A 27,530-nucleotide genomic window follows, 5' to 3' on the forward strand; every position below is an offset into this window, starting at 1 on the left:
TCCTGCCTTCTCCCCATACCCCCTGACTCCGCTATCATTAAGAGCTCTATCTAGCTCTCTCTTGAAAGCATCCAGAGAATTGGCCTACTCTGCCTTCTGAGGCAGAGAATTCCTTAGATTTACAACTCTCTGACTGAAAAAGTTTTGGAGTGAATGGGCCAAATACAGACAAATGGGACTACCTGAAAAAGACATTTTGGTCAGCATGAATGAGTTGGGCCAAAGGGCCGGTTTCCATGCCATACCAGTATGACAAAAAAAAATCTGCAGGATGTTTTGGGGACATTTGGCCTCATCAGCCCATGACATCTTTTCATGCTCCACTGAAGCCTCTTCCCATCATATGATATTTGACTCTTATCAGCTTACTCTCTCTGCTTCAAGCTTATCTAGCTTGTTTGCGAGTAGTTCTATACTATTTGTTGCAACCACTCCCTTTGCTATCAAATACCATGTTTTCGGCACCCTTTTATGAATGTCTTCTTGCTGGCCTTTAAGAGCTCTGCTCTTCCCTCAGAAGTGGAAATGTCTGTGCATCTACATTTAATACAAACTTGCATGTTTTCAAGGATATCCGACAGGTTCCTCAGTCTTTTACAAAAGCACCAGCCTTTTCATTCCTTTCCTTGCGTGTATTTCATTCCCTCAAATCTATATCTCCCTGGTGTACTGTGATTACAGAAACTGTATGTGATACATAGATTTGTGAAGTTATACACTCGGATCCGCCTAATTCTGTTACCCATTTTGTTTTTATTTTTCAAGAGATTTGGCTCATTTTGTTGTGCGCGCATGTGTGTGTGTGTGCGCTCTTGTCTGTGTGCATGTCTTCATTGCTGATTATGATGTGCACTTCAGTACGTAACATCTCGGTGATTAAATTATTTTACTATATACAGATACAATCTGTTTACTTTTTGCATTACTTATTATTCATTCTTACGTCGTCCTAAAATTTTCAAAGTGATTTTGATTCTAGAATTTACATTTTTAATACTGCCAACAGCTGATTTCAGGGCAACCTGTGCAACCTCGCTTTCCACTTGCTAAAGTTACCACTACTGTCAGCTGTCTATCTAGAAGGCTTTGAGCTATCTTTTTTCTCTTCATATGTTCTGGCAGTTGTTAACCTATTATGTAGCAACCTATGGAAAGCTCTTTGGAAATCTCAATTATGTCTATAGCAATCCCGCTGTCTACTTTTTCTATTTACAGTCTTTAAAGAATTCAGAGTTGTTGATCAAGAAATGCTATGCTTTTTGAAGTCTAAGCTGTTGGTTCATTAATTTTGGTTTCTAGATGCTCTGTTCACCAAGTAAAGAATTAATTATATTTTGGGCTATAGATGTCAGCGGACTGTAATTCCTGACTATTCTATCTCGATTAAGTGGAGGTAGAGGTAGTTCTGTAATGTGTGTTCCCATTACACTAATTGGATATAATCTACATGATGAATTGGGAAAGACTATTTGTATTAGGTGGGGTAAATTGCTTATAATGCCATTTAGATCAGGAAGAAGAGAGCCATTTCAAAAATGCCAAGCAGTTTTTTTCAAAAAAACAGTCTTGGGAGAGGGGATAGTTTAAGGAATAAAACTGTTTGCATGTAACCTCCCTGCAATAATCAGACACCATTGTCTCTTCAGCATGCAGTCTACCGTTTCATCCTGGGTGGCCTTTGAAATTGACTTTATTGACACTAATGCATGAAAAAGCTGGTACACAAAGGTCTACAGGCTTTGGTATTGTAATAAAAAAAAGTTATAGGTATTAAAAGAGAGTTTGTTGTTTGACATTCCTGTTTGGTGGGGGGGGGGGGGGGGGGGGGGGGCAGTTTAGTAATTGTAAGTGTGAAACTCTCCAGTCCCTAACCCCAGTCCTTTGCCCCATTGACCCGTTTATATTTATAAGGCATTTAAAAAAAATTATGCAGGCTTTCTGAGAAACACATTTATCGCAGTACAGCAGAAATAGACAATAGACAATAGGTGCAGGAGTAGGCCATTCGGCCTTTCGAGCCAGCACCGCCATTCAATGTGATCATGGCTGATCATTCTCAATCAGTACCCCGTTCCTGCTTTCTCCCCATACCCCCTGACTCTGCTATCCTTAAGAGCTCTATCTAGCTCTCTCTTGAATGTATTCAGAGAATTGGCCCCCACTGCCCTCTGAGGCAGAGAATTCCACAGATTCACAACTCTCTGACTAAAAAAGTTTTTCCTCATCTCTGTTCTAAATGGCCTACCCCTTATTCTTAAACTGTGGCCCCTGGTTCTGGACTCCCCCAACATTGGGAACATGTTTCCTGCCTCTAACATGTCCAACCCCTTAATAATCTTATACGTTTCGATAAGATCCCCTCTCATCCTTCTAAATTCCAGTGTATACAAACCTAGTCGCTCCAGTCTTTCAACATATGAGAGTCCCGCCATTCCGGGAATTAACCTAGTAAACCTACGCTGCACGTCCTCAATAGCAAGAATATCCTTCCTCAAATTTGGAGACCAAAACTGCACACAGTACTCCAGGTGCAGTCTCACTAGGGCCCTTTACAACTGCAGAAGGACCTCTTTGCTGTTAGGAATGCCAACATTCCATTGGCTTTCTTCACTGCCTGCTGTACCTGCATGCTTCCTTTCAGTGACTGATGCACTAAGACACCCAGATCACGTTGTACGTCCCCTTTTCCTAACTTGACACCATTCAAATAATAATCTGCCTTCCTATTCTTACCACCAAAGTGGATAACCTCACACTTATCCACATTAAACTGCATCTGCCATGCATCCGCCCACTCACACAACCTGTCCAAGTCACCCTGCAACCTCATAGCATCTTCCTCACAGTTCACACTGCCACCTAGCTTTGTATCATTGGCAAATTTGCTAATGGTACTTTTAATCCCTTCATCCAAGTCATTGATGTATATTGTAAATAGCTGCGGTCCCAACACCGAGCCTTGCAGTACCCCACTAGTCACTGCCTGCCATTCTGAAAGGGACCCATTTATCCCCACTCTTTGCTTTCTGTCTGTCAACCAACTATCTATCCATGTCAGTACCCTACCTCCAATACCATGTGCTCTAATTTTGCCCACCGATCTCCTATGTGGGACCTTGTCGAAAGCTTTCTGAAAGTCGAGGTACACCACATCCACCGGCTCTCCCCTGTCAATTTTCCTAGTTACATCCTCAATAAATTCCAGTAGATTAGTCAAGCACGATTTCTCCTTCGTAAATCCATGCTGACTCGGAACGATCCTGTTACTGCGATCCAAATGCTCCGCAATTTCGTCTTTTATAATTGACTCCAGCATCTTCCCCACCACTGATGTCAGACTAACTGGTCTATAATTTCCCGTTTTCTCTCTCCCTCCTTTCTTGAAAAGTGGGGTAACATTAGCTACCCTCCAATCCACAGGAACTGACCCGGAATCTATAGAACATTGGAAAATAATTACTAGTGCGTCCACAATTTCTAGAGCCATCTCCTTAAGCACCCTGGGATGCAGACCATCAGGCCCTGGGGATTTATCAGCCTTGAGTCCCATCAGTCTACCCAAAACTTTTTCCTGCCTAATGTGGATTTCCTCCAGTTCCTCTGTCACCCTAGGATCCCTGGCCACTAGAACATCTGGGAGATTGTTTGTATCCTCCTCAGTGAAGACAGATCCAAAGTACCGGTTCAACTCTTCTGCCATTTCCTTGTTCCCCATAATAAATTCCCCTGCTTCTGTCTTCAAGGGACCCACATTTGCCTTGACTATTTCTTTCCTCTTCACATACCTAAAAAAGCTTTTACTATCCTCCTTTATATTATTGGCTAGTTTACCTTCGTACCTCATCTTTTCTCCCCGTATTGCCCTTTTAGTTATCTTCTGTTGCTCTTTAAAAGAGTCCCAATCCTCTGGCTTCCCACTCTTCTTTGCTATGTTATACTTCTTCCCTTTTATTTTTATGTTGTCCTTGACTACCTGTATCATGGCTGGTATCCACCACTCCTCAGGCAAACACCCTTTCCTAATAAATCTCTAAATATGTCTTGTAAGAAAATAACTGCAGATGCTGGTACAAATCATAGAAACATAGAAAATAGGTGCAGGAGTAGGCCATTCGGCCCTTCGAGCCCGCACCGCCATTCATGGCTGATCATCCAACTCAGTAACCTGTACCTGCCTTCTCTCCATACCCCCTGATCCCTTTAGCCACAAGGGCCACATCTAACTCCCTCTTAAATATAGCCAATGAACTGGCCTCAACTACCTTCTGTGGCAGAGAATTCCACAGATTCACCACCTCTGTGTGAAGAAATGTTTTCTCATCTCGGTCCTAAAAGACTTCCCCCTTATCTTTAAGCTGTGACCCCTGGTTCTGGATTTCCCCAACATCGGCAACAATCTTCCCGCATCTAGCCTCTCCAACCCCTTAAGAATTTTATATGTTTCTATAAGATCCCCCCTCAGTCTTCTAAATTCCAGCGAGTATAAGCCTAGTCTATCCAGTCTTTCTTCATATGAAAGTCCTGCCATACCAGGGATCAATCTGGTGAACCTTCTCTGTACTCCCTCTAAGGCTAGAATGTATTTCCTCAGATTAGGAGACCAAAACTGTGCACAATACTCCAGGTGCGGTCTCACCAAGGCCCTGTACAACTGCAGCAGAACCTCCCTGCTCCTATACTCAAATCCTCTTGCTATGAATGCCAACATACCATTCGCTTTCTTTACTGCCTGCTGCACCTGCACGCTTGCTTTCAATGACTGGTGCACCACGACACCCAGGTCACGTTGCATCTCCCCTTCTCCTAATTGGCCACCATTCAGGTAATACTCTGCTTTCCTGTTCTTGCCGCCAAAGTGGATAACCTCACATTTATCCACATTATATTGCATCTGCCATGCATTTGCCCACTCGCCTAATCTATCCAAGTCACTCTGCAGCCTCCTAGCATCCTCCTCGCAGCTAACACTGTCACCCAGCTTCGTGTCATCCGCAAACTTAGAGATGTTGCATTCAATTCCCTCGTCCAAATCATTAATATATATTGTAAATAACTGGGGTCCCAGCACTGAGCCTTGCAGTACCCCACTAGTCACTGCCTGCCATTCTGAAAAGGACCCGTTTATTCCTACTCTTTGCTTCCTGTCCGCCAACCAATTCTCTATCTACCTCAACACTGAACCCCCAATACCGTGTGCTTTAAGTTTGTACACCAATCTCCTATGTGGGACCTTGTCGAAGGCCTTCTGAAAGTCCAGATATAACGCATCGACTGGTTCTCCCTTATCCACTCTACTAGTTACATCCTCGAAAAATTCTATAAGATTTGTCAGACATGATTTGCCTTTCATAAATCCATGCTGACTTTGTCCGATGATTTTACCACTTTCCAAATGTGATGCTATCACATCTTTAATAACTGACTCTAGCATTTTCCCCACTACCGATGTTAGGCTAACTGGTCTATAATTCCCCGTTTTCTCTCTCCCTCCCTTTTTAAAAAGTGGGGTTACATTAGCTAACACCACTTCCCGACTAACCTGGATTTCCCTCAGTTCCTCCATCTCATTAGACCCCCGGTCTCCTGCTATTTCCGGCAGATTGTTTATGTCTTCCTTAGTGAAGACAGAACCAAAGTAGTTGTTCAATTGGTCTGCCATCTCCTTGTTCCCTATGATCAATTCACCTGTTTCCAACTGCAAGGGACCTACATTTGTCTTAACTAGCCTTTCTCTCTTCACATATCTATGAAAGCTTTTGCAGTCAGTTTTTATGTTCCCTGCCAGTTTTCTCTCATAATCTATTTTCCCTTTCCTAATTAAGCCCTTTGTCCTCCTCTGCTGGACTCTGAATTTCTCCCAGCCCTCTGGTATGCTACTTTTTCTGGCTAATTTATATGCTTCATCTTTTGTTTTAATACTATCCATGATTTCCCTTGTTAGCCACGGATGCACTACCTTTCCTGGTTTGTTCTTTTGCCAAACTGGGATGAACAATTGTTGTAGTTCATCCATGCAATCTTTAAATGCTTTCCATTGCATGTCCACCGTCAACCCTTTAAGTATCAAAGGTATTTATCGAAGGTATTTATTTCACAAAATGCTGGAGTAACTCAGCAGGTCAGGCAGCATCTCAGGAGAGAAGGAATGGGTGACGTTTCGGGTCGAGACCCAATATGTCTTCCTTATTGCATCCCAACTTTTTTTTAAATGTGCATTTATAAACCCATTTGAACAGGATAGGGGGAAAATCACTTGGGTAACAAAACTATCTTTGTAAATAGTGAGGAATTGGTAATTGGGATCTTCAAAGTTGAGAGTCAACTGTATTTAATTGTCAAATGTATCAGCAACGGAACAATGAAATTCTAGCTTGCTGCAGCGTATTAAGCCATTAACTTAATAATGCGCATAAATATATAATAATCAATAATATAATAAATTAATATTCATAATATGAGGTAACCATTATAGTGCAAACTCCAAGTCCATAGTGCAAACTCCAAGTCTGTAGTGCAACAAAAGATGTAGAGCATAGAAGATCACAATTGATGAGGTAGTGGTTAACATTGTGCAGTGTTCAAGAGTCTGATGATTGCTGGGAAGAAGCTGGTCTTGAGCCAGTTTTCAGTCTCCTGTACCCTTGTCCTGATGATAGTGTAATAGGGGTCTTTGATATCTCCCATAGATCCCATTGATGGTGGGAAGTTCAGTACCTCTAATGGACCAGGCAATGTGTACCACTCTCTGTAGGCTCCTTCATTCCTGACCGTTTAAGTTGCTGAAGCTGGTTGTGATGCGACCTGTCGGTATGCTCAATACCACACTCCAATCAAATTTGGACAGAGCTAGATCTTGGCCTGGTTTTTCATAATGAACACAAATAAACTTGGCTGTATTAGGGAGGAAAGCATTTAAGACATTAATAAAAAGGTCAAAAAAACATTTAAAGGATTTAGAAACAAAATATGTAAGTGTTGAAAAGATTGAAGATGAAGTTTAGAGTATATGATGTACTGCGTGTAATTTTGACTGCTTCCCCGAGACGTTGCGATGATGATTTACTAATGTGATGCCTGTGATTGGGGAATGGTTATGGTGGGTCGTTCCTTGCGAGAGTTTAGTAGAATGAGGTGTGATCTCATAGAGCTGTGTACATTTCTAAGATAAACTGCGAGATAGATACTGACGGCCTATTTTCTCTGGCTGCAGAGCTTGGAATCGGAAGATGTTAGAAACACATTTAGTGCAATATGGCAGAACTACTTGTATTATGACAGGTATCCACCACTCCTCAGGCAAATACACTTTTGATCTGTCCTTTTCACATCGTAAATTCACTTTGTACCCTTCCATATCTCTAGTTTCCCTCTCCCCTGACTCTCAGTCTGAAGAAGAGTCTTGACCCAAATCGTCACCCATTCCTTCTCTCCAGAGACGTTGCCTGTCCCGCTGAGGTACTCCAGTATTTTGTGTCTATCTCTGGTGTAAAGCAGCATCTGCAGTTCCTTCCTACCCATTGCTAATACATCTCTAAATATGTTGTATCATGCCTTGCATATTGCATCCCCACATTAAAAAAAAAGTGCAGTTATAAGCCATTTGAACTGGATATGGGGAAATTCACTTTTGTAACAAAACTATATTTTGAAATCGTGATGAAGAGTTAGGCATTTAGGAGATGAAAAATGATTAATGAAGTAAACTAATGGAATTCAATGCGTATGTTCGAGGCTGAAATCAATTGGAATGTTTGAAAATTAACGTAAATGGAAGATTTTGTTGATTGGGTGTCAAAGTGGACTTGAGGCACGACCAGTCATGATCATGTTAAATGATAGAGAAATCTTGGGCCTATGTGGTCTACCACTATTTTGATTTCACTTGGAGTGGACGATTTATCCAAAGTTTGATTAGTTTATCTAAATTCTTTTATTTTGAATGTGGTTATATCTCTAATTTAGTTTTCTGATATATCCGTTCCTCTGACTCCTTTGAGCCCTAACGTAGAATCGTAGAAAACTTTTACTGAAATACATTGTATTAAGGACGGTCGGAAAAGGAGCTACACTATCTATATTCACCTTCCATATTAGATCCAAAATATTGAAGGTCATAGTTCATGTATTTATGTATTTTTTAATTGGAATGAAGGTATTTGTCCCTCTCCATTTCATACAATGAATTTCAGACTACTTGCCATCTAAATGAAAAAAATCCTCATCTCCTCTAATTCTATACCCTTTCTATACTCTATTCTTATTAATCTATACCAGAGCTTTCCAAACTGTGTCGCGACACGTTAGTGTGTCGCCTGTAGTGAGTAGGTGTGTCACGAACGTAAAGGGAAACTCTGTGAAGTCGCAGACCGTTTGTCTCTTGTGTTGTTTTTTGTCTTAATTGAAGTGTTTAGATGTAATGTAGTGTTTCTTGTGGTTGTGTGTTATGTGTGGGGGGGGATCTGGAAAATTGTCTCTTCGGAACGTGACCCGAGCTTTTATCTTCTGGGCCGTGTCTCCATTCCCGCTGCGGCCTACCATCGGCCAAACACCTGGAGTTGGCGGCCTCCAGCTGGGACCACCTGGGCTCGGGTTTGCAGAGCCCACAGACCGGACTGTACTCACCACCTGCAGCCGCGGGCCGCGTGGATATCGGAAGCTCGCAGGCCCCTGGGTGGGGGCCGACATCGGGAGCTTTGGCAGCGTCTTCGCCTGCCCCGAAACTTAAAGAAAACATCTGACTATAAAGTTATATCACACTTGACATTAGCAAGTATCATCAGTCTCGACTGGCTGTTCTAAGTGGGGCAAAGCGTGATTGTTCTCTCACTTTATCATTGATGGAATGCTGGCGCTGTTAATTTTATGTTTAGTTACTCTTAAAACTTTATAATAAATTCGCAGTTTTATTCATTAATTGCATTTGAATTACCCATAAAATGGATAAGTTTCTAATTAAGAAAAGAAAAGCTGGTGAAGATGACATTGACAATGAACAAAATGTAGCGGCTATAGAGGAAACTACTCAAGAATCAACTGTTGAACGGTCTGCATTAGTGGGTAAGAAGTGTACAGGAAAAATTTCCAAGCCTCGTTTATACAATAAAGATTATATGAAACTGGGGTTCCCATTTTCTGGTAATGAAAACAATCCTTGTCCCCAGTGTTTTGTTTGTGGGGATATACTTGCAAATGAAAGTATGGTACCAAACAAATTAAAGCGTCATTTTACCTCAAAAGAGTCATTTGTCAGAATAATCAGTAGAATACTTTATTGAGCTTTCAAAATCTATAAAGAAGCAGTCTGCAACATTCACCAAGAGAATGAAGACATCAGAGAAAGCTCAAGAGGCAAGTTACTTGGTTGCTCAAATAATTGCCAAAAACAAGGAGCCACACACTATTGCCGAAACCACTATAAAGGAATTTTGCTGTGCTATTGTTCGAACAATGTTTGGGCCCAAATTTGAGATAGAAGTTAATAAAATCCCTTTGGCAGATAACACGATTGGAAGACGAATTAAAGACATGTCTGATGACATTAAGCTGCAAATGAAGGATATTTTTCATGATGATAATATGATGTTTACATTGCAATTAGACAAATCAACAGGTAGGTTAGCACAATTACTGGTTTTTATACGTTTCATTCATAATGACAGAATTATTGAGCAATTCTTTTGTTGTCAAGAACTTCCAATGAGAACTAGAGGTGAAGACATATTTAAAACTTTAGATTGCTTCATGAAGGAAAATAATTTGCCACGGATAAATTTATGAAACAGAAAGTTCAAAAGAATTTTTTAAAATGTAAAACTTAATAGAAAAAGATGATTAAATACAAAGCTGGACGATATCTATGCACATCGTTCGGTAGTTGATGCAATTTCAAGATTAGAAAATAATAATTTCTCAACTGTAGAACAAATAAAGATTCTTGAATGTGGAATGTCAAATTCTTCCAAATAATGATTATAGTATAAAATGTTCAAGAATTTTACCCAGAAATCCAAATTTAAATTATTTTATAAAATTTAACATTTTAAAATGTTGTAAAAATGAATTAATCTTTGCTTTTGTGCCATTGGTTTCAGCAGGTGTTGTGAGAAGTTTTTCAGTATATAAAGATTTACTTGCTGATGATAGGAAAAGTTTATCACAAAAAACCCTTCAAAAATGTCTGTTCTTGCATTTTAATTCATTGATTAGTAATTAAAAAAATTATTCCCGAGGGAGAGGGGGAGGGAGCAGCACCCGCAAGTGGCGGCGCTCCTTCACTGGACCCTCTTACATTCTCCCCTCACCGCGCTCCCGCTCTCACCCGCTGCTCCCTTTACCCTGACTCCCCCCCCCTCCTCTCTCTCTCCCCCCGGGGTGAGCGGCGGTGGCGGTGAGGAGGGAAATTTCCTTGGGCTTGTTGTTTGCGAGGGGGCGCTGTGATCTCTCCCCTTGTCCCGGCTCTGGGTCGGTGGTGATCTGCTCTCCGGTGAACCTTTGCCGGCAGCTTCTGCCTCCAGTCCCCGCCACCTAAGAGCTTGCTGCGGGCCGGATAAAATCTCGTGGCGGGCTGGATGTGGCCCACGGGCCATAGCTTGGAGATCCCTGCTCTAGAGCAATCGCATCTTTCCTGCAGTGTGGGAACCTAATCTCTCCATGTTAGAACATTGAACAGTACAGCACAAGAACAGGCCCTTCGGCCCACCATCTCTGTGCGAGCATGATGCCAAGACTATCACTTTTCTACCTGCACGTCCCTCCATTTCTATTGCTCCATTTCCTGCACATCCATATGCCTATCCAAAAGCCTTTTGAATGCCACTAACATATCTGCTTCAACCACCAGTGCGCTCTAGCCACTCGTCACCCTCTGTGTAAACAAAAACTTGCCCTGCACATCCTTAAACTTCTCCCCTCTCACCCCAGTCATTCCCTCATCTGCCATCTCCCATCAGGCAAGAGGTACAGAAGTTTGAAAACACATTTGTCAAGATTTAGGGATAGTTTCTTCCCAGCTGTTATTAGGAAATTGAACGGTTCTTGCATTAGCCAGAGTGCAGTTCTGACCTATCTACCTAATTGGAGACTTTTGGGAGGCCTTTTATTTGACTTTAACTGGCACTAAATGTTGTACCCTTTATCCTTTACCTGGTCATTTATGGTAATCATGTATAGTCACGTCTTTGACTGGATAGCACACAAGCAAAAGCTTTTCACAGTATCTTTTTATATATGACCATAATAAACAAAACTAAATTAACTGGAAGCTTGATGTTACCCCTGCATACTGAAGGGATGTGCTCAAAAAGCAGTCGTTGAATCAGCATTTGATTTCTCAAGTATGGAGGAGAGCAAGTGAGTCTGAAGAAGGGTCTCGCCCCGAAACGTCACCCACTCCTTCTCTCCAGAGATGCTGCCTGCCCTGCTGAGTTACTCCAGCTTTTTGTGCCTACCTTCGATTTAAACCAGCATCTGCAGTTCTTTTGTACACACTGAACATAATATTCTTGACTGCAAAAAATACAAGTAATTTGCTGTTTCACTTGGATGGACTGCATCCCTATATGGTGTGAAGAGACGAAGATAAAAGAACAGCATTTCTTCTCCCATTTTGATTCATTGGAACTTTTAGAACCTTGTATCAAATTTAATTTCAGATAGATAATTTCTCTCGTGTATCAAAACTGTATAGGAAGGAACTGCAGATGCTGGTTTACACCGAAGATCGACACAAAATGCTGGAGTAACTCAGCAAGACAGTCAGCATCTCTGGAGAGAAGGAATGGGTGATGTTTTGGGTTGAGACCTTTGTTCAGATTCTTTAAATAGTAAAGATGTGGGAGTGGGGGTCTGGAAAACTGAAGTAATTGAAGAGACGGAGGATGTGTGAGGTGTCTTGGACATATCATATCTATACAGCCGGAAACAGGCCTTTTCGGCCCTCCAAGTCCGTGCCGCCCAGCGATCCCCGTACATTAACACTATCCTACACCCACTAGGGACAATTTTTACATTTACCCAGCCAATTAACCTACATACCTGTACGTCTTTGGAGTGTGGGAGGAAACCGAAGATCTCGGAGAAAACCCACGCAGGTCACGGGGAGAACGTACAAACTCCTTACAGTGCAGCACCCGTAGTCAGGATCGAACCTGAGTCTCCGGCGCTGCATTCGCTGTAAAGCAGCAACTCTACCGCTGCGCTACCGTGCCTACATAGGTAGAGAGGGATTGGACCAGGGGTGATGGGATGAAGTTGAGGTATGTGGAAATGATTGCAGTGGGACAGGAGCAGTCCACAACAATGGGTCTGCCATGGCAGTTCTGTTTATGGATTTTGTGGAGGTTGTGGGGTTGGGGAGCCATAAGGTTGGTGGCTGTGGAGGGCAGACAGCCGGAAGTGATAAAATCAGAAAAGGTCTGAGACATTATGGCCTGGTGCTCATCTGTGGGGTCATGTTCCAAGGATAAGTAGGAGATGTCTGAGAGCTGGCGCCTGTCTGACCAGTTCAGCTGTAAAGTTACCCAACTGCATGTTACCTTAGTTTATCTATCTTCATAGGCATCGCTTGCTCTGGTGAGCATTTCTAATGCTCACTTTATTTTCAGTACTCAACAGGTTTTCTCACTCTAATTGCTCCCGTTTAAAGTATTAAACCTAGCAAACCTACCTACCTGCCAGAATGTTGGTCCCCCTGCTGTTAAGGTGTAGCCCGTCCCTTTTATACAGGTCACCCCTACCCCAGAAGAGATCCCAGTTGTCTAGAAATCTAAACCCCTGCTCCCTGCACCAGCCCCTCAGCCATACATTCATATCCCCGATCTCTCTATTCCTGCCCTCACTAGCACGAGGTACAGGTAGCAGTCCAGAGACAACCACCTTCGACGTCCTACTTCTCAGTCTTCTTCCTAACTCTCTAAACTCACGCCGCAGTATCTCCTTCCTCTTCCTCCCGACGTCGTTAGTGCCCACATGCACAACTACTTCCGGTTGATCGCCTTCCCTCACTAGGATGTTCTGAAGCCGCCCCGTGACGCCTTGAACCCTGGCACCAGGGAGGCAACAGACCATCCTCGAGTCCCGCCTGTCGCCTCAGAATCTACTGTCCGTACCTCGGACAATGGAGTCACCCACTACTATGGCTCTTCCAGACTTCGGTCTCCCCGGTCGAGTTTCCTTGCCTGGATTAGAGCCACCGACCTGTCCGCTGCCCGGACTGGAAGCGTCTTCTGCCCCAACAGCTCCCAAGAGGGTGTACCTGTTTGCAATAGGCACAGCCACCGGGGTCTCCTGTAGTCCACGTTCGCTCCCCCCTGAAACGGTTTCCCCCCTTCGCTGGTTGATGGGGTGGAAGGTGAGAACGAGGGGGATTCTGTCCTTGTTACGAGTGGGGGGAGGGGGAGCAAGAGCGGAGCAAGAGACCCTAGTGAGAGCCTCATCTATAATGGAAGAAGGGAAAACCCCGTTTCCTGAAGAATGAGGACATCTCTGATGCCCTAGTGTGAAACACCTCACCCCGGGCGCAGATGCGGCGTAGACGGAGGAATTGGGAGTAGGGGATAGACCTTTTGCAGGAGACAGGGTGGGAAGAAGTGTAGTCCAGATAGCTGTCCGAGTCAGTGGGTTTATGAATAACAAGTATGAATAACAATTGAATTATGTTAAAACACACATTTTTGCATTTGTTTTTTTAAAAGCATGTAAAAAGTTCCAGTCAGTCAGTTGTTGGCTGCTTCTGAATTGCCCTCATGACAAAAATGTTATTTCTTTCAATTCTTACAGTAGATGTCAGTGTCATTCTTTTGTCAGACCAGAGCACAGACATCAGGTAAGATGGTGCAAGTGGGCAGTGATTAAAAACAAACTTGCATTTATGTACCATTCATGTCCTCAGAAGAGCCAAAAACACTTTAAGACCAAATTAAAACAATTAAATTATATTCAGATACAAGGCATGAACCAAGATGGCCAATCTACATACCGGAAAAAAACACCAAATAGCTGGGTAAATTGACTTTTAGTTCAGGGGTGAACATTTTGCAGGACAGTCAACTGTTCCATCAAAATTATGCCATGACCTTTCATGTCCATCTGAGACACTGGCAGGTTGAAGTTTAACATCTCATTTAGTACCATAACAGCAGCAACCTATTTTGAGCTCGGGTTTCTGGAGCATTACCTGAACCCTGACATCCTGACACGAGGAGAGTCCTTCCTATCCTTTTGGTTTGAAAATTAATTGTTGGGAATCAGTAAGTTAGTGTAACAGAAATTTGAATGGAAACTACCAAGAAACTTTAAAATGACTTCACAGCGACAGATTATTTAGACTGGTGAATAATCAATTTAGGAATGGCTAATTGGTCAAATGTATCAATGTCTTCTTCTATAAGAGCATCATCAAAAGAGCAGTCCAAAGCAGTTAAACTTTAGGGACAGCAGAGGGATAAGCAGAGGGGTAGGTTTGCTAGTGCTACAAGTGTGGCTTTAAACTAAGTAGTGGGGGGGAGGGGTTGACAAACTGGGAATATGGACATGGAGTTAAAGGGGAAGCAAATACAGGAGAAATTGCAAAGGACTCTCGAATGAATGGGGAGGGAAGTTCTAGAAGGGATAAGAGAGTAAGGTCAGGGCCAATTGTGACCAATGTGAGAGGGGAGCTGAATACGGAAATAAAAGTGTTGTATTTAAATGCGCGAAGTATAAGAAATAAAGTGGATGAGCTTGAGGCTCAGTTAGACATTGGCAAGTATGATGTTGTGGGAATCACTGAGACATGGCTACAAGAGGACCAGGGCTGGGAACTGAATATTCAGGGATACACAACATATAGAAAAGACAGACAGGTGGGCAGAGGGGGTGGGGTCGCTCTGTTGGTGAGGAATGATATTCACTCACTTGCAAGGGGTGACATAGAATCAGGAGATGTAGAATCAGTATGGGTAGAAATGAGGAATTGTAAGGGTAAAAAGACCCTAATGGGAGTTATCTGCAGGCCCCCAAACAGTAGCCTCGACATAGGGTGCAAGTTGAACGAGGAGCTAAAATTGGCATGTCGCAAATGTAATGCTACGGTGGTTATGGGAGATTTCAACATGCAGGTAGACTGGGAAAATCAGGTTGGTAATGGACCCCAGGAAAGAGAGTTTGTGGAGTGTCTCCGAGATGGATTCTTAGAACAGCTTGTACAGGAGCCTACTAGGGAGAAGGCAATTCTGGATTTAGTGTTGTGTAATAAACCTGATCTGATAAAGGGGACTCGAGGTAAAAGAGCCATTAGGATGCAGTGATCACAATATGATAAGTTTTACTCTACAAATTGAGAGGGAGAAGGGTAAATCGGAAGTGTCAGTATTACAGTATAGCAAAGGGGATTACAGAGGCATGAGGCAGGAGCTGGCCAGAATTGACTGGAAGGAGGCCCTCGCAGGGAAGACGGTGAAACAGCAATGGCAGGTATTCCTGGGAATAATGCAGAAGTTGCAGGATCAATTTATCCCAAAGAGGAGGAAAGATTCCAAGGGGAGTAAGAGACACCCGTGGCTGACAAGGGAAGTCAAGGACAGCATAAAAATAAAAGAGCAGAAGTACAACAAAGCAAAGAAGAGTGGGAAGCCAGAGGATTGGGACTCTTTTAAAGAGCAACAGAAGATGACTAAGAAGGCAATACGGGGAGAAAAGATGAGGTACGAGGGTAAACTAGCCAATAATATAAAGGAGGATAGTAAAAGCTTTTTTAGGTATGTAAAGAGGAAAAAAATAGTCAAGGCAAATGTGGGTCCCTTGAAGACAAGCGGGGGAATTTATTATGGGAAACAAGGAAATGGCAGACGAGTTGAACCGGTACTTTGGATCTGTCTTCACTAAGGAAGATACAAGCAATCTCCCAGATGTTCTAGTGGGCAGAGATCCTAGGGTGACGGAGGAACTGAAGGAAATCCACATTAGGCAGGAAATGGTGTTGGGTAGACTGATGGGACTGAAGGCTCATAAATCCCCAGGGCCTGATGGTCTGCATCCCAGAGTACTTAAGGAGGTGGCGCTAGAAATTGTGGACGCATTGGTGATCATTTTCCAATGTTCTATAGATTCAGGATCAGTTCCTGTGGATTGGAGAGTAGCTAATGTTGTCCCACTTTTTAAGAAAGGAGGGAGAGAGAAAACGGGAAATTACAGACCAGTTAGTCTGACATCAGTGGTAGGGAAGATGCTGGAGTCAATTATAAAAGACAAAATTGCGGCGCATTTGGATAGTAGTAACAGGGTTGTTCTGAGTCAGCATGGATTTACGAAGGGGAAATCATGCTTGACTAATCTTCTGGAATTATTTGAGGATGCAACCAGGAAAATTGACAGGGGAGAGCCGGTGGATGTGGTGTACCTTGACTTTCAGAAAGCCTTTGACAAGGTTCCACATTGGAGATTAGTGGGCAAAATTAGAGCACATGGTATTGGAGGTAGGGTACTGACATGGATAGAAAATTGGTTGACAGACAGAAAGCAAAGAGTGGGGATAAATGGGTCCCTTTCAGAATGGCAGGCAGTAACTAGTGGGGTACCGCATGGCTCGGTGCTGGGACCGCAGCTATTTACAATATACATTAATGACTTGGATGAAGGGATTAAAAGTACCATTAGCAAATTTGCAGATGATACAAAGCTGGGTGGTAGTGTTAAATGTGAGGAAGATGCTATGAGGTTGCAGGGTGACTTGGACATGTTGTGTGAGTGGGCGGATGCATGGCAGATGCAGTTTAATGTGGATAAGTGTGAGGTTATCCACTTTGGTGGTAAGAATAGGAAGGCAGAGTATTATCTGAATGGTGTCAAGTTAGGAACAGGGGACGTACAACAAGATCTGGGTGTCCTAGTGCATCAGTCACTGAAAGGAAGCATGCAGGTACAGCAGGCAGTGAAGAAAGCCAATTGAATGTTGGCCTTCATAAGGAGTTGAGTATAGGAGCAAAGAGGTCCTTCTGCAGTTGTACAGGGCCCTAGTGAGACCGCACCTGGAATACTGTGTGCAGTTTTGGTCTCCAAATTTGAGGAAGGATATTCTTGCTATTGAGGGCGTGCAGCGTAGGTTTACTAGGTTAATTCCCGGAATGGCGGGACTTTCATATGTTGAAAGACTGGAGCGACTAGGGTTGTATACACTGGAATTTAGAAGGATGAGAGGAGATCTTATCGAAACGTATAAGATTATTAAGGGGTTGGACTCGTTAGAGGCAGGAAACATGTTCCCAATGTTGGGGGAGTCCAGAACAAGGGGCCACAGTTTAAGAATAAGGGGTAGGCCATTTAGAACTGAGATGAGGAAAAACTTTTTCAGTCAGAGAGTTGCGAATCTGTGGAATTCTCTGCCTCAGAAGGCAGTGGAGGCCAATTCTCTGAATGCATTCAAGAGAAAGCTGGGTAGAGCTCTTAAGGATAGCGGAGTCAGGGGATATGGGGAGAAGGCAGGAACGGGGTACTGATTGAGAATGATCAGCCTTGATCACATTGAATGGCGGTGCTGGCTCGAAGGGCCGAATGACGACCTCCTACACCTATTGTCTATTATCTATAAACCTGTCCTATCCGTGTACCTGTCAGTTTTGTACACTAGCCGAGCCTGTGCTTGTTTAGATAAAGCCCAGGAACTGCAAATGCATTCATTTTCATTAGCACACAATGAAGCAAGAAAATTATTTGAACTTTAATGTACTGTGGTTAGATTATTTTAATTCTAGCATTTTAATTTTTAAGATTCATAAAGTTTTTTAGTTTAACCATTTTTTCCAAATGTCAGAGTAATTCGGAAGCATTTGCTGCCTTGGTACGTATGCCATTTGAATAAATCTGGGGCATGGGGATATTTCAGCCATTTCCTGGGATGTCTTTGTTCTGGTCTGCTTATATGTTGCCATTATATTGTACAAGATTGTGCCTCTGTAGAGAACCGTGCTATTTGTATCAGACAGCTTCTATGAGCAAGTTCATAAACAGCAAATCGGAAAAGGTGAGTACCTACCACATAACAAATTCTGCTCAAAATGTATGTAGTATAATGAAACTACCGCTGAAGAGGACAGGAGGGGGAGCTTCACTCACTGTGCTTAAACAATCTCATTTGCCAAAGTCTCAACTCATTGAAGTTACTTTATTTGTTCATGGGTCTTATTTATAAGCGATTGAACAATGAACTAGCATTTGGAGTATAACAAGCAAAGTATGAAATTGTTCATTCTGGCAGGAAAATTAAATATATATAATATATATATATATATATATATATGCATACATATGTATATATGTATACATGGATCTGGATATCCTAGTACATGATTTATAAAAGGCTAGTTTGCAAATACCAGCTAATTTGGAAAACAATGTAGAAACAAAGAACTGCAGACGAAATGTGTAGGAATGAACTGTAGATGCTGGTTTAAAATCGAAGTTCGACACGATGCTGGAGTAACAGTGGGACAGGCAGCATCTCGAGAGTAGGAATAGGTGACGTTTCGGGTTGAGACCCTTCAGACTAGTCAGGGGAAAGGGAAACGGGAGATATAGATAGTGATGTAGAGAGATGTAGAACAAATGAATGAAACATGCAAAAAGTAATGATGATAAAGGAAACAAGGCTGGATTTGGATGGGGAGGGATGGAGAGAGGGGGAATGCAGGGGTTACTTGAAGTTAGAGAAATCAATATTCAAGATTCAAGATATCTTTATTTGTCATCCAAAAAACAAGTTTTTTGGACTAAATTTAGTCACCGACAGTCCAATAATAGAAGCCATAAAACAAGCAAATTACACAACCCCACCAACACACAAAAAAAAGAAACATCCATCACAGTGAGTCTCCTCCAGTCCCCTCCTCACTGTGATGGAAGGCCAGAATGTCTTTCCCCTCCCCTGCTGTCTTCTCCCGCGGTCAGGCTGTTGTCATACCACTGGGGTGTAAGCTGCCCAAGCGAAATATGAGATGCTGTTTCTCCAGTTTGCCATTAGCTTCCCTTTGACAATGGAGGATGCCTAGGACGGAATGGTCAGTGTGAAAATGTTCCGTCTACTTGGACCTACCTGATCTCCCAGTTGCCAAACACTTTAATTCCCCTTCCCATTCCCACACTGACCTTTCTGGTTGGAGGTCATCTTCTAGGTGATGGTATTTCCCATGCTTTTGCTCCCCTTGTCCTTCTAACAATTAAAGGTTGTGGATTTGGGAACTGGCATTTAAGGGGTCATGTTGAGTTGTTGCAGTGAATCCTGTAGATGGTACAAACTATTACTGTGGGTTGGTGCTGGACTGAGTAAATGGTTGTAGATGGAGTGTCTTTCAAGTGGGCAGCCATGCCCTGGATGTTGTTGAGATTCTTGAGAGATGTTGCACTCATCCAGGCAAATGGAGAGTATTCCATTACACTCCTGACGAGCTTGTAGATGGTTTTGGTGAGTTGAGAGGTGAATTCTTGGCCTCTGGCTTGCTCTTGCAATGCCTGCACCTGTTCAGTTTCTGGTCAATGGGAATCCCCAGGATATTGATAGTGGGGGATTCGGTGATGGTAATGCCACAATGTCAGGAGGCAATAACTGGATTTTCCCTTGTTGGATACCGTAATTTTCAGGACCTTGTTACTTGCTGCCTTATCAGTCCAGGCCTGGGCTGATAGGCAGCAAGTGGAATTCGGTAGCAGGGCCAGTAACTCGCTCAAAGGCACAACAGTGAGGGAGCTGGAGACGTTGGATATGAGGAGAGTGGGCCGGTAGGAGGGTGAACCAGGGTAATGCCTCCAGCGCCTTAATGGTCGGCTGCAGCAGGTGTCCCCAGGACACAAAGATGGCCGGGTGAGATGTTGGTACGCGGGAACTACTCCAGTACATCGTGTGGGCGGGCCAACCGGACTTTGAATAATAGCGCCAAAACATGGCCGCACCTGCATGTGTAATAAGCCCGATCGGCTGCAGAAGTCGGCTGTGGGAACATTCGCCAGCTCCGGCAGGGCCGGAGATCCAGAGCCCCAGGGGGCGAATTCAACCCGCCGATCGGAAGACCAGTCGTGGAAGTTCTGCGATCGGCCGCCTCACCTGGCCTTGGCACCAGATTTCCAGGAGTACTTCCAGGAAGAGGATTGGGGGTTTCAAATGTGCTCTCTGGATTAAAGGAGATGCTGGATCATCAGTTGCAGGAAAATCGGTGGTGGACCTGTATATGATATCGCTTATTAATAACTATTTAATAATGACCAGATATCTTCAACATATGGTCATTGATGCAAACCTGTTTGTCACTTACCAGTGCTTTACTTTCACTTGTTTCTATATGTTGGGATTAGCCTTTGCATGTGCATTAAAAGATGTGTTGTATTTCTGTCTGAATTTGGAAGGTTTCCTGAAAGCTCAATGTTTCCTTTTGACTTTGGTAAAAAGGCACAAATGGTTTAACTTTATTGGTGAAATATTTTATCGTTTCCACCTTGAAAAACTGACATTTAACACTTGAACAAATTAAACTTGCCGCCAAGTCAGGGTTGATATTTAATAACGTCATTATACTTTTTGCAATGACACTTGGATGTCTCAACCTGTCTGACAGGGTCAAACGCAGATTCTGGAATCTACAGGTGCTCTAGAGTTTTAATTGCTTTTCCTTTTTTCTCAAACTAATCTTGCATTATTTTTTTTCTTTTTCTGTATCTAATTTCCTTTTCTGTAATCCCTGTTGCATTGTTTCACATCACTGTAAAAGCAGTGGGTTGCCGCAAGGCTCAGTGCTGGGACCCCAGTTAATCACAATATATATTAACGATTTAGACGAAGGAAATAAATGTAACATCTGCAAGTTTTCGGATGACACAAAGTTGGGTGGCAGTGTGAGCCACGAGGAAGATGCTATGAGGCTGCAGGGTGATTTGGATAGGTTGGGTGAGTGGGCAGATGCATGGCAGACACACTATAATGTGGATAAATGTGAGGTTATCCACTTTGGTGGCAAGAACAGGAAGGCAGATTATTATCGGAATGGTAGGAAAGAACTACAGATGCTGGTTTAAATCGAAGGTATGACAAAATGCTAGAGTAACTCAGCGGCACAGGCAGCATCACTGGAGAGAAGGAATGGGTGACGTTTTGGGTCGAGTCTGAAGAAGGGTCTCGACCCGAAACGTCACCCATTCCTTCTCTCCAGAGATGCTGCCTGTCCCACTGAGTTACTGCAGCATTTTGTGTCATATTATCTGAATGGTGCCAGATCAGGAAAAGGGGAGGTGAAACGTGACCTGGGCGTCCTTGTACATCAGTCACCTTGTACAGCCGGCAGTGAAGAAAGCTAATGGCATGTCGGCCTTCATTGCGAGAGGATTTGAGTCTAGGAGCAAGGAGGTCCTACTGCAGTTGTACCGGGCCCTGGAGGTACCACACTTGGAGTATTGTGTGCAGTTTTGGCCTGCCAATTTGAGGAAGAACATTATGGCTATTGAGGGAGTGCAGTGTAGGTTCATCAAGAATGTGTCGACTGGGCTTGTATTCACTGGAATTTAGTAGGATGAGAGGGGATCTAACAGAAACATATAAAATTCTTAAAGCATTGAACAGGCTAAATGCAGAAAAAATGTTCCCGATGTTGGGGGAGTCCAGAAACAGGGGTCACAGTTTAAGAATAAGGGGTGGGTCATTTACGACTGAGATAAGGAAAAACTTTTTCAGCCAGAGACTTGTGAATCTGTGGAATTTTCTGCCACAGAAGGCAGTGGAGGCCAATTCACTGGATGTTTTCAAGAGAGAATTAGATTTAGCTCTTCGGGCCAAAGGAATCAGGGAATATGGGGGAAAAGCAGGAATGGGGTACTGATTTTGGATGATCAGCCATGATCGTATTGAATAGTGGTGCTGGCTCAAAGGGCTGACTCCTGCACCTGTTTTCTATGTTTCTATGAAATAGCCATTTGGCCTTTACATTCATCTATGTTTTAGATACTCTATTGTGAGAATACACTTTCAGCAATATGCACTACAAAATATTTAGTGAAAGTAATTATCTGACAAGTTGGCTTGATGGCCTGGATGAACGGTTTGGTTTTGCATCAAACTTAGTTTTACCATTATTTCTGATTATCCCTGTTGCAAGACGTTTATATAACAGAGTTTATGTTACTGAGTTTTGGAGTTTTTTAATTATGTGCAAGCTTTGTATGGACGCTTCCTCCACACAGCACCATTAAAAACACGCCTCCTCCCTCTGTAATATGCCGAGCCGGTCCAGGGCCATGGAGGAAGTCTTGCAGCAGCTTGGGGCTTGCCTGGATTGGGGGGAGCTCCAGTACGTCTAACATGTGGACCAGACTTTGGAGTATTTCTTTTGTAAATGTCGCCAAAATATGGCGACTTGTGCATGTGTAATCCATGCAAAAAGAATGTCACTGTGCAGTGCATACATGACGATGAAGAACCACGGACCATTTAGAGTTTGATATGCAGTCTAAGATTGAAACTTGTCAAGTGTTGATTCAGACCAGCTTTCTATTCGGTTTAGTTTTCTATGCGTTTTGAATATCGTTCATAGGAAATGGTGGTTGAAAGCATGCATTGTGCAATTGGAATCAATGTTGAAACGACAATTAATATTATTATTATTATAATGTTTAGAAAGGATTGCATAGAGCAGGGGTGGCCAAACTTGCTTAATGTAAGAGCCACATACGATAAAGTTCAGATCTTTGAGAGCCGCAAGACATGAACAAAAGAGCCGCAAGACATGAACTTAAATATTTTTACTAACCATGAACATTAAACTTGCGTTTTATTCCAATGGGGTCTCAATTCATACCCAGTAAATAATTATAAAGCTTGAAATTTTTTCTTATTTACCTTTTATATTAACTGTGATGAAAAAAGGAGCTCAGCCAACATATTTCCACAAGCCGCATATTAAAGGTCAAAGAGCCGCATGTAGCTCGCGAGCCGCGGTTTGGCCACCCCTGGCATAGAGTGTGAAGAACTGATGAGTATAATATTCAAATGTTTAAGTCGAAGATTTTTTGCAAAGATGCATGCATTGCAAGTGACACTGAACAATAGAAATACATAGATTATCACAGAAGACATGGCAAGAAAGAGAGAATATATTCCGAATTATAGTTAAACGTACTACAGGGAATCAGATGTATATAGCTGCACAGTAAAAGCAATTAAACAACTGTAATGGCAGTTTCTATACCATCTCGAAATCGCACTTCGATAGCCATTACTTCTTGGGCTTATGCACACGTCGCACCCTGATATGACAAACGAATCTTCCAAACTTCTTTTCTTCATTCATTGGTTTTATTAAAGTAGCACAAATCATAGAGTAATTCATCAGTTTCCGTACTTTATCAACTGTTTCTTCTTCAAACAATATCTTAGAATTCTTGCAGTTATTACCGTATGGTTCTTACAAATATAGATGGTACAAGCGTATGGTACGAGTGCGTGGTAAAGAACTGTATGCTCACCATCCTCCGAGTCTAAACCGACCCACAACCTCTGTCGACACACTAGCCTCCTCCCCTCTAGACACTCCCCATTACGCATTAAGTCACACCCACAAGCAGGCAAAAAAGACATAAACTAGAAATATTAAAACATAGCCATAACACAATGACAATAACTGAATTAAGCATAAATGGCTCCTACAACAACTTCAATGTGTTCAAACTGACAATGTATACATTATTACTTGACATGTGCTGGATATGGAGACTAGTATCTTAGCAGTTTTGGCTCCATCATATTCACACGATTCAAAAAGATACAGGAATGTGTGGACAATATTTGAAATAAGAAATTCTGTCAAGATCTCCCTTTACTTTTTGGAGCATCAATACAGTGGTTTCAATCTCACAAAATGGATTATTGTTTCCCTGAGTTTTACTACATTGCACTTGAATACTATAAGATTAATTTTATGCACAATATCACTAATATATTAAGTCTGTTATATTTAATTGCTGTGGTAGGTAGTTTCTCAAAGTAGTTTACAACAGGCAATGTAATTCAATTTAATGTGAAATATGCCTTCCTATATATTAAGACAACTGTCTATTGAAAATAATTGTATGTTGTGAAAATTAGAATAATCATTATGCACTTCTCTTTTTAATCTAGTGATCATTTTATCAAAGTTCATGGATTCTAGTGAAAAAACTCTCAACCAGAAATAAAGAACTTGCTCTAATATTGTATGCCTAACATTTTAAAGTTACAAGGAATATTTTTTTGAAATGCATTCACTAATATTCTGCAAATGCTGTAACTGTTTTGCGTACCAGTAAGATGATTAGCTATTTATTGCAGTAACCTTCTTCATTAATAAGACCTGAGATTCCTGTCCTTGACAATTTTTAGTTCCATGCACAATCCCGATTTTAATTGCTTTTCCATTGATGGTTTGTGTTCTGCTGTACAGATCTGAGCCTCTGAGAATTCTCTCATTGAAGCTTTCTGCATCCTTGCTCCAATTCCTGACAGAATATCGTTAAAGTCTACTTTTTTTTTTGCCAAACCTTTATTACCTTAAGCTGCACGGCAAAGGACGTTGCTTTTTAAACGTGTTCTCACAAAGTAACTTTTTAGACATAATATAAATGCATCTTTTTTTTAAAGGCATTAGTTTAGAAAGACTGTTATCCTAGGTGTCAGGGGGGCTGTCTACGTTTAATAATGCATTGGTATCTTTTGACAGGTAGATTTAACCTTATCTGAAGTGAGATCTAAAACTGCAGCACCACTTTTGTACGCTGAAATGAGAGCCTAGATTGTGCTCAACTAAAACCAGGGTCCTCAATCGGCTGGGTCAAGTTAGTTAGATATCCTTTCTGGAAAAATAAACATAATGTGAGATTGTATTTTCATTTCCCTTCAGATCCGCAAGATGATAATAAAATAGGAATAGATGGCATTCAACAGTTCTGCGATGATTTAGGGTTGGATCCAGCCAGCATCAGTGTACTGGTCATTGCATGGAAATTTCGAGCAGCCACACAGTGTGAATTCTCAAAACAAGAATTCATAGATGGTATGACAGATTTGGGGTAAGTAAAATAACACATTTGTATAAATATCAGCATTGATAATTGGTAATTTAGTTCATTTATCTATTGATTTATTCAGAACTTAAATAGGGGTTAATAACAATTTTATAGTGCAATTTCAAAAAGATTTTGAATTTCCTATTCTCAAATCAATTTTACAGTATGTATTTAGTAGCGCAGAAACATCAAGACGACAAGGAACTGCAGTTGCTGGTTTACAAAAGAAACAAAGTGCTGGAGTAACTCAGCTGAACAAGCAGCATCTCTGGAGAACAAATGGGCAATGTTTTGGGTTGGGACCCATCTTCAGACTGATTGTAGTGGGGGGAGAAAGCTACAAGGGAGATGGGAGTAGGAGAAAGCAAGCTACTGATGGGTGGATACAGGTAGATGGTTGCCAATTGTATAATCATCATTGGCAGATGGCTGGACAAAGGCCAGAGATGAAAAGACAGGAGTAAGGACAGAAGGTGGGGGGTGTTTGTAGGTTACTTACCTAATTCATTGTTCATTTTGTTGGGTTGTCAGTTACCCAAGCACAATATGAGAGGTGTTTTATTCCGGTTTGCCAGTGGCCTATATTCAGCAATTGAGGCGTAGGACAAAAAGGTCAGTATGGGAATGGGAAGGAGAGTTAAACTGGGAGATCCAGCAAGCCTCAGCTGATTGAGCACAGTGTTTGGTGAAATGGTCGGCGAGTCTATGTTTGGACTTTTGACACAAACAATGTTTTTATTTATGATCTCGATAGGACTCTAGTTCGTATCCTCCTTCAATGGAAAGCTACTATATCTTTTAAGTCAGATGTCATTCCCATATATAGTGTACATCCTGTTTTTTATAATTAAACTGGGAGCAGGATGTACAACTAAATAGAACAGTTATTCATTAATATTAGTGTGTTCTAAAACATTTTGTTTGATTCCTTGGGCTTTTGCAAACTTTTATAAGTTCGGGTTAGATTGGTTTCATTTCCATACAACAAAAAATAAAAATTATGTTGGTGTAAAATGAACCCATGGTTCAAACCATTTGGCAAAAATCTTAGTGCTGATTTCCAGTAATAAAATTATTCACATTTACATTTGTTTGCTTGTGTATGGCAAACGGAATAAAGAACTATTCCTAAATCATGAACCTCAGTTATTATCAAATTAGCTTGTAGACAATCATTTAATTGTTTTGCTTCTAATGAATGTTTTGGTCAACTATGTGGAATTTGTTTCTATGCAAAACAAACATTTTTAACATCACCGAAAGCTGTTGCTGTGATATTAACCTTCTGAGCGGGTGCATTTAAAACTTAGTGTTCATTCAGTATCTCTGATTTTGTCCTAATAGCTATTTTGTGAATACAGTAAACCCTCATTATAGCAGACCATGGTGGGAGAATGGTGACCGTTATTGCAGATTGTCCCCTATAACCAAGCAAGGTATTATCATTGTATGTGGTAGAAAGAAAGAACTGCAGATGCTGGTTAATACACAAAAAGACACAAAGTGCTGAAGTAACTCCAACCAGTCGGGCAGCATCTCTGGAGAACATATGTGACGTTTCAGGTCAGGATCCTTCTTCAGACTGATTCAGTTTGTTGAGTTACTCCAGCACTTTGTGTCATCTATACACTAAAACTCCCGTTTGTTTGTTTGTTTGTTCCTCAACTACAGCCAAAACGGTACCCGATAGCGTGACAATTTTAGGCCCACCTTACTGACCGTCGTCCCTTTGGTGCTAATGGAAGTAGTTTAATTGAAATCAGTGTTATATTTTAAAAGTTATTCACATTTTAAAGTTTAAATCTATCTCCTAGGAAGGGAGGGGGTGGAGGAGGGAGGATAAGGGTTGTTGAGGGGGATGGAGTGGGGGGGGAGGGGAAGGTAGGAGGGAGTTGGGGGGAGGGAGGGGAGGGAGGGAGGAGGGGGAGGGGGGGGAGGAGAGGGTGCTGCACCAATGCAGGAGAGGTTTGGGCCCAACGGGTCCACTTGGTCTAGTTTCACCTTCAAACTAGGAGCTGCGGGCCTGCAGCAGCGACCCCTTCTTCACCCTTCTGCACGGTCCGGTTGTTCAATGGTTCCGTGGTCCTTTATTGAGGCGCAGTGACATTTGATTTACCATACAGTCATACCAAAAAAGCAACAAGATACAAAAACCACATAAAGCTTAAACATAAACAGCTATCACAGCGGCATGTGAGGATCCCTGGGGCACACAGCATAAGTGGAGATCCACAGCCATCAGTTCAATGTCCGGGCCACACACACGCTTTTTCACCGTGATGTGACCAGAGTTGTACCGACCCCTGTCACTCTCTACAGTCCCTGTCCGCCCGAACAGTCAGAAAGCTGTCCACACTCGCACCAGACTTCGGGATATCCTCATGGAGCCACGTCCCCGCAAACACCGAGATCACCGCACTCACGGCACTCCCTACGAGTGCCCACCAGTGCAGGCAGCACGGCCATCTTGTTTTTCGACGACC

The 27,530-nt window shown here is 42.3% G+C and overlaps 1 protein-coding gene across 3 annotated transcripts in view; it reads left to right on the forward strand.

Annotated features, from left to right (window-relative positions):
* dcun1d1 (DCN1, defective in cullin neddylation 1, domain containing 1 (S. cerevisiae)) overlaps nt 1-27,530 on the forward strand; it is a 71,733-nt gene that overhangs the window by 23,602 nt on the left and 20,601 nt on the right. For all 3 annotated transcript variants that reach the window (XR_013547992.1, XM_078410206.1, XM_078410205.1), the window contains exon 3: nt 24,882-25,050. Coding sequence is in view for 2 of the 3 variants with exons in the window: in XM_078410206.1 (XP_078266332.1) it covers nt 24,882-25,050 (169 nt within the window). In the remaining variant the exon portion in view is untranslated. The remainder of the gene's footprint in view (nt 1-24,881; nt 25,051-27,530) is intronic.

The sequence above is a fragment of the Rhinoraja longicauda genome, chromosome 13 (assembly GCF_053455715.1).
Source record: "Rhinoraja longicauda isolate Sanriku21f chromosome 13, sRhiLon1.1, whole genome shotgun sequence".
Taxonomy (NCBI): domain Eukaryota; kingdom Metazoa; phylum Chordata; class Chondrichthyes; order Rajiformes; family Arhynchobatidae; genus Rhinoraja; species Rhinoraja longicauda.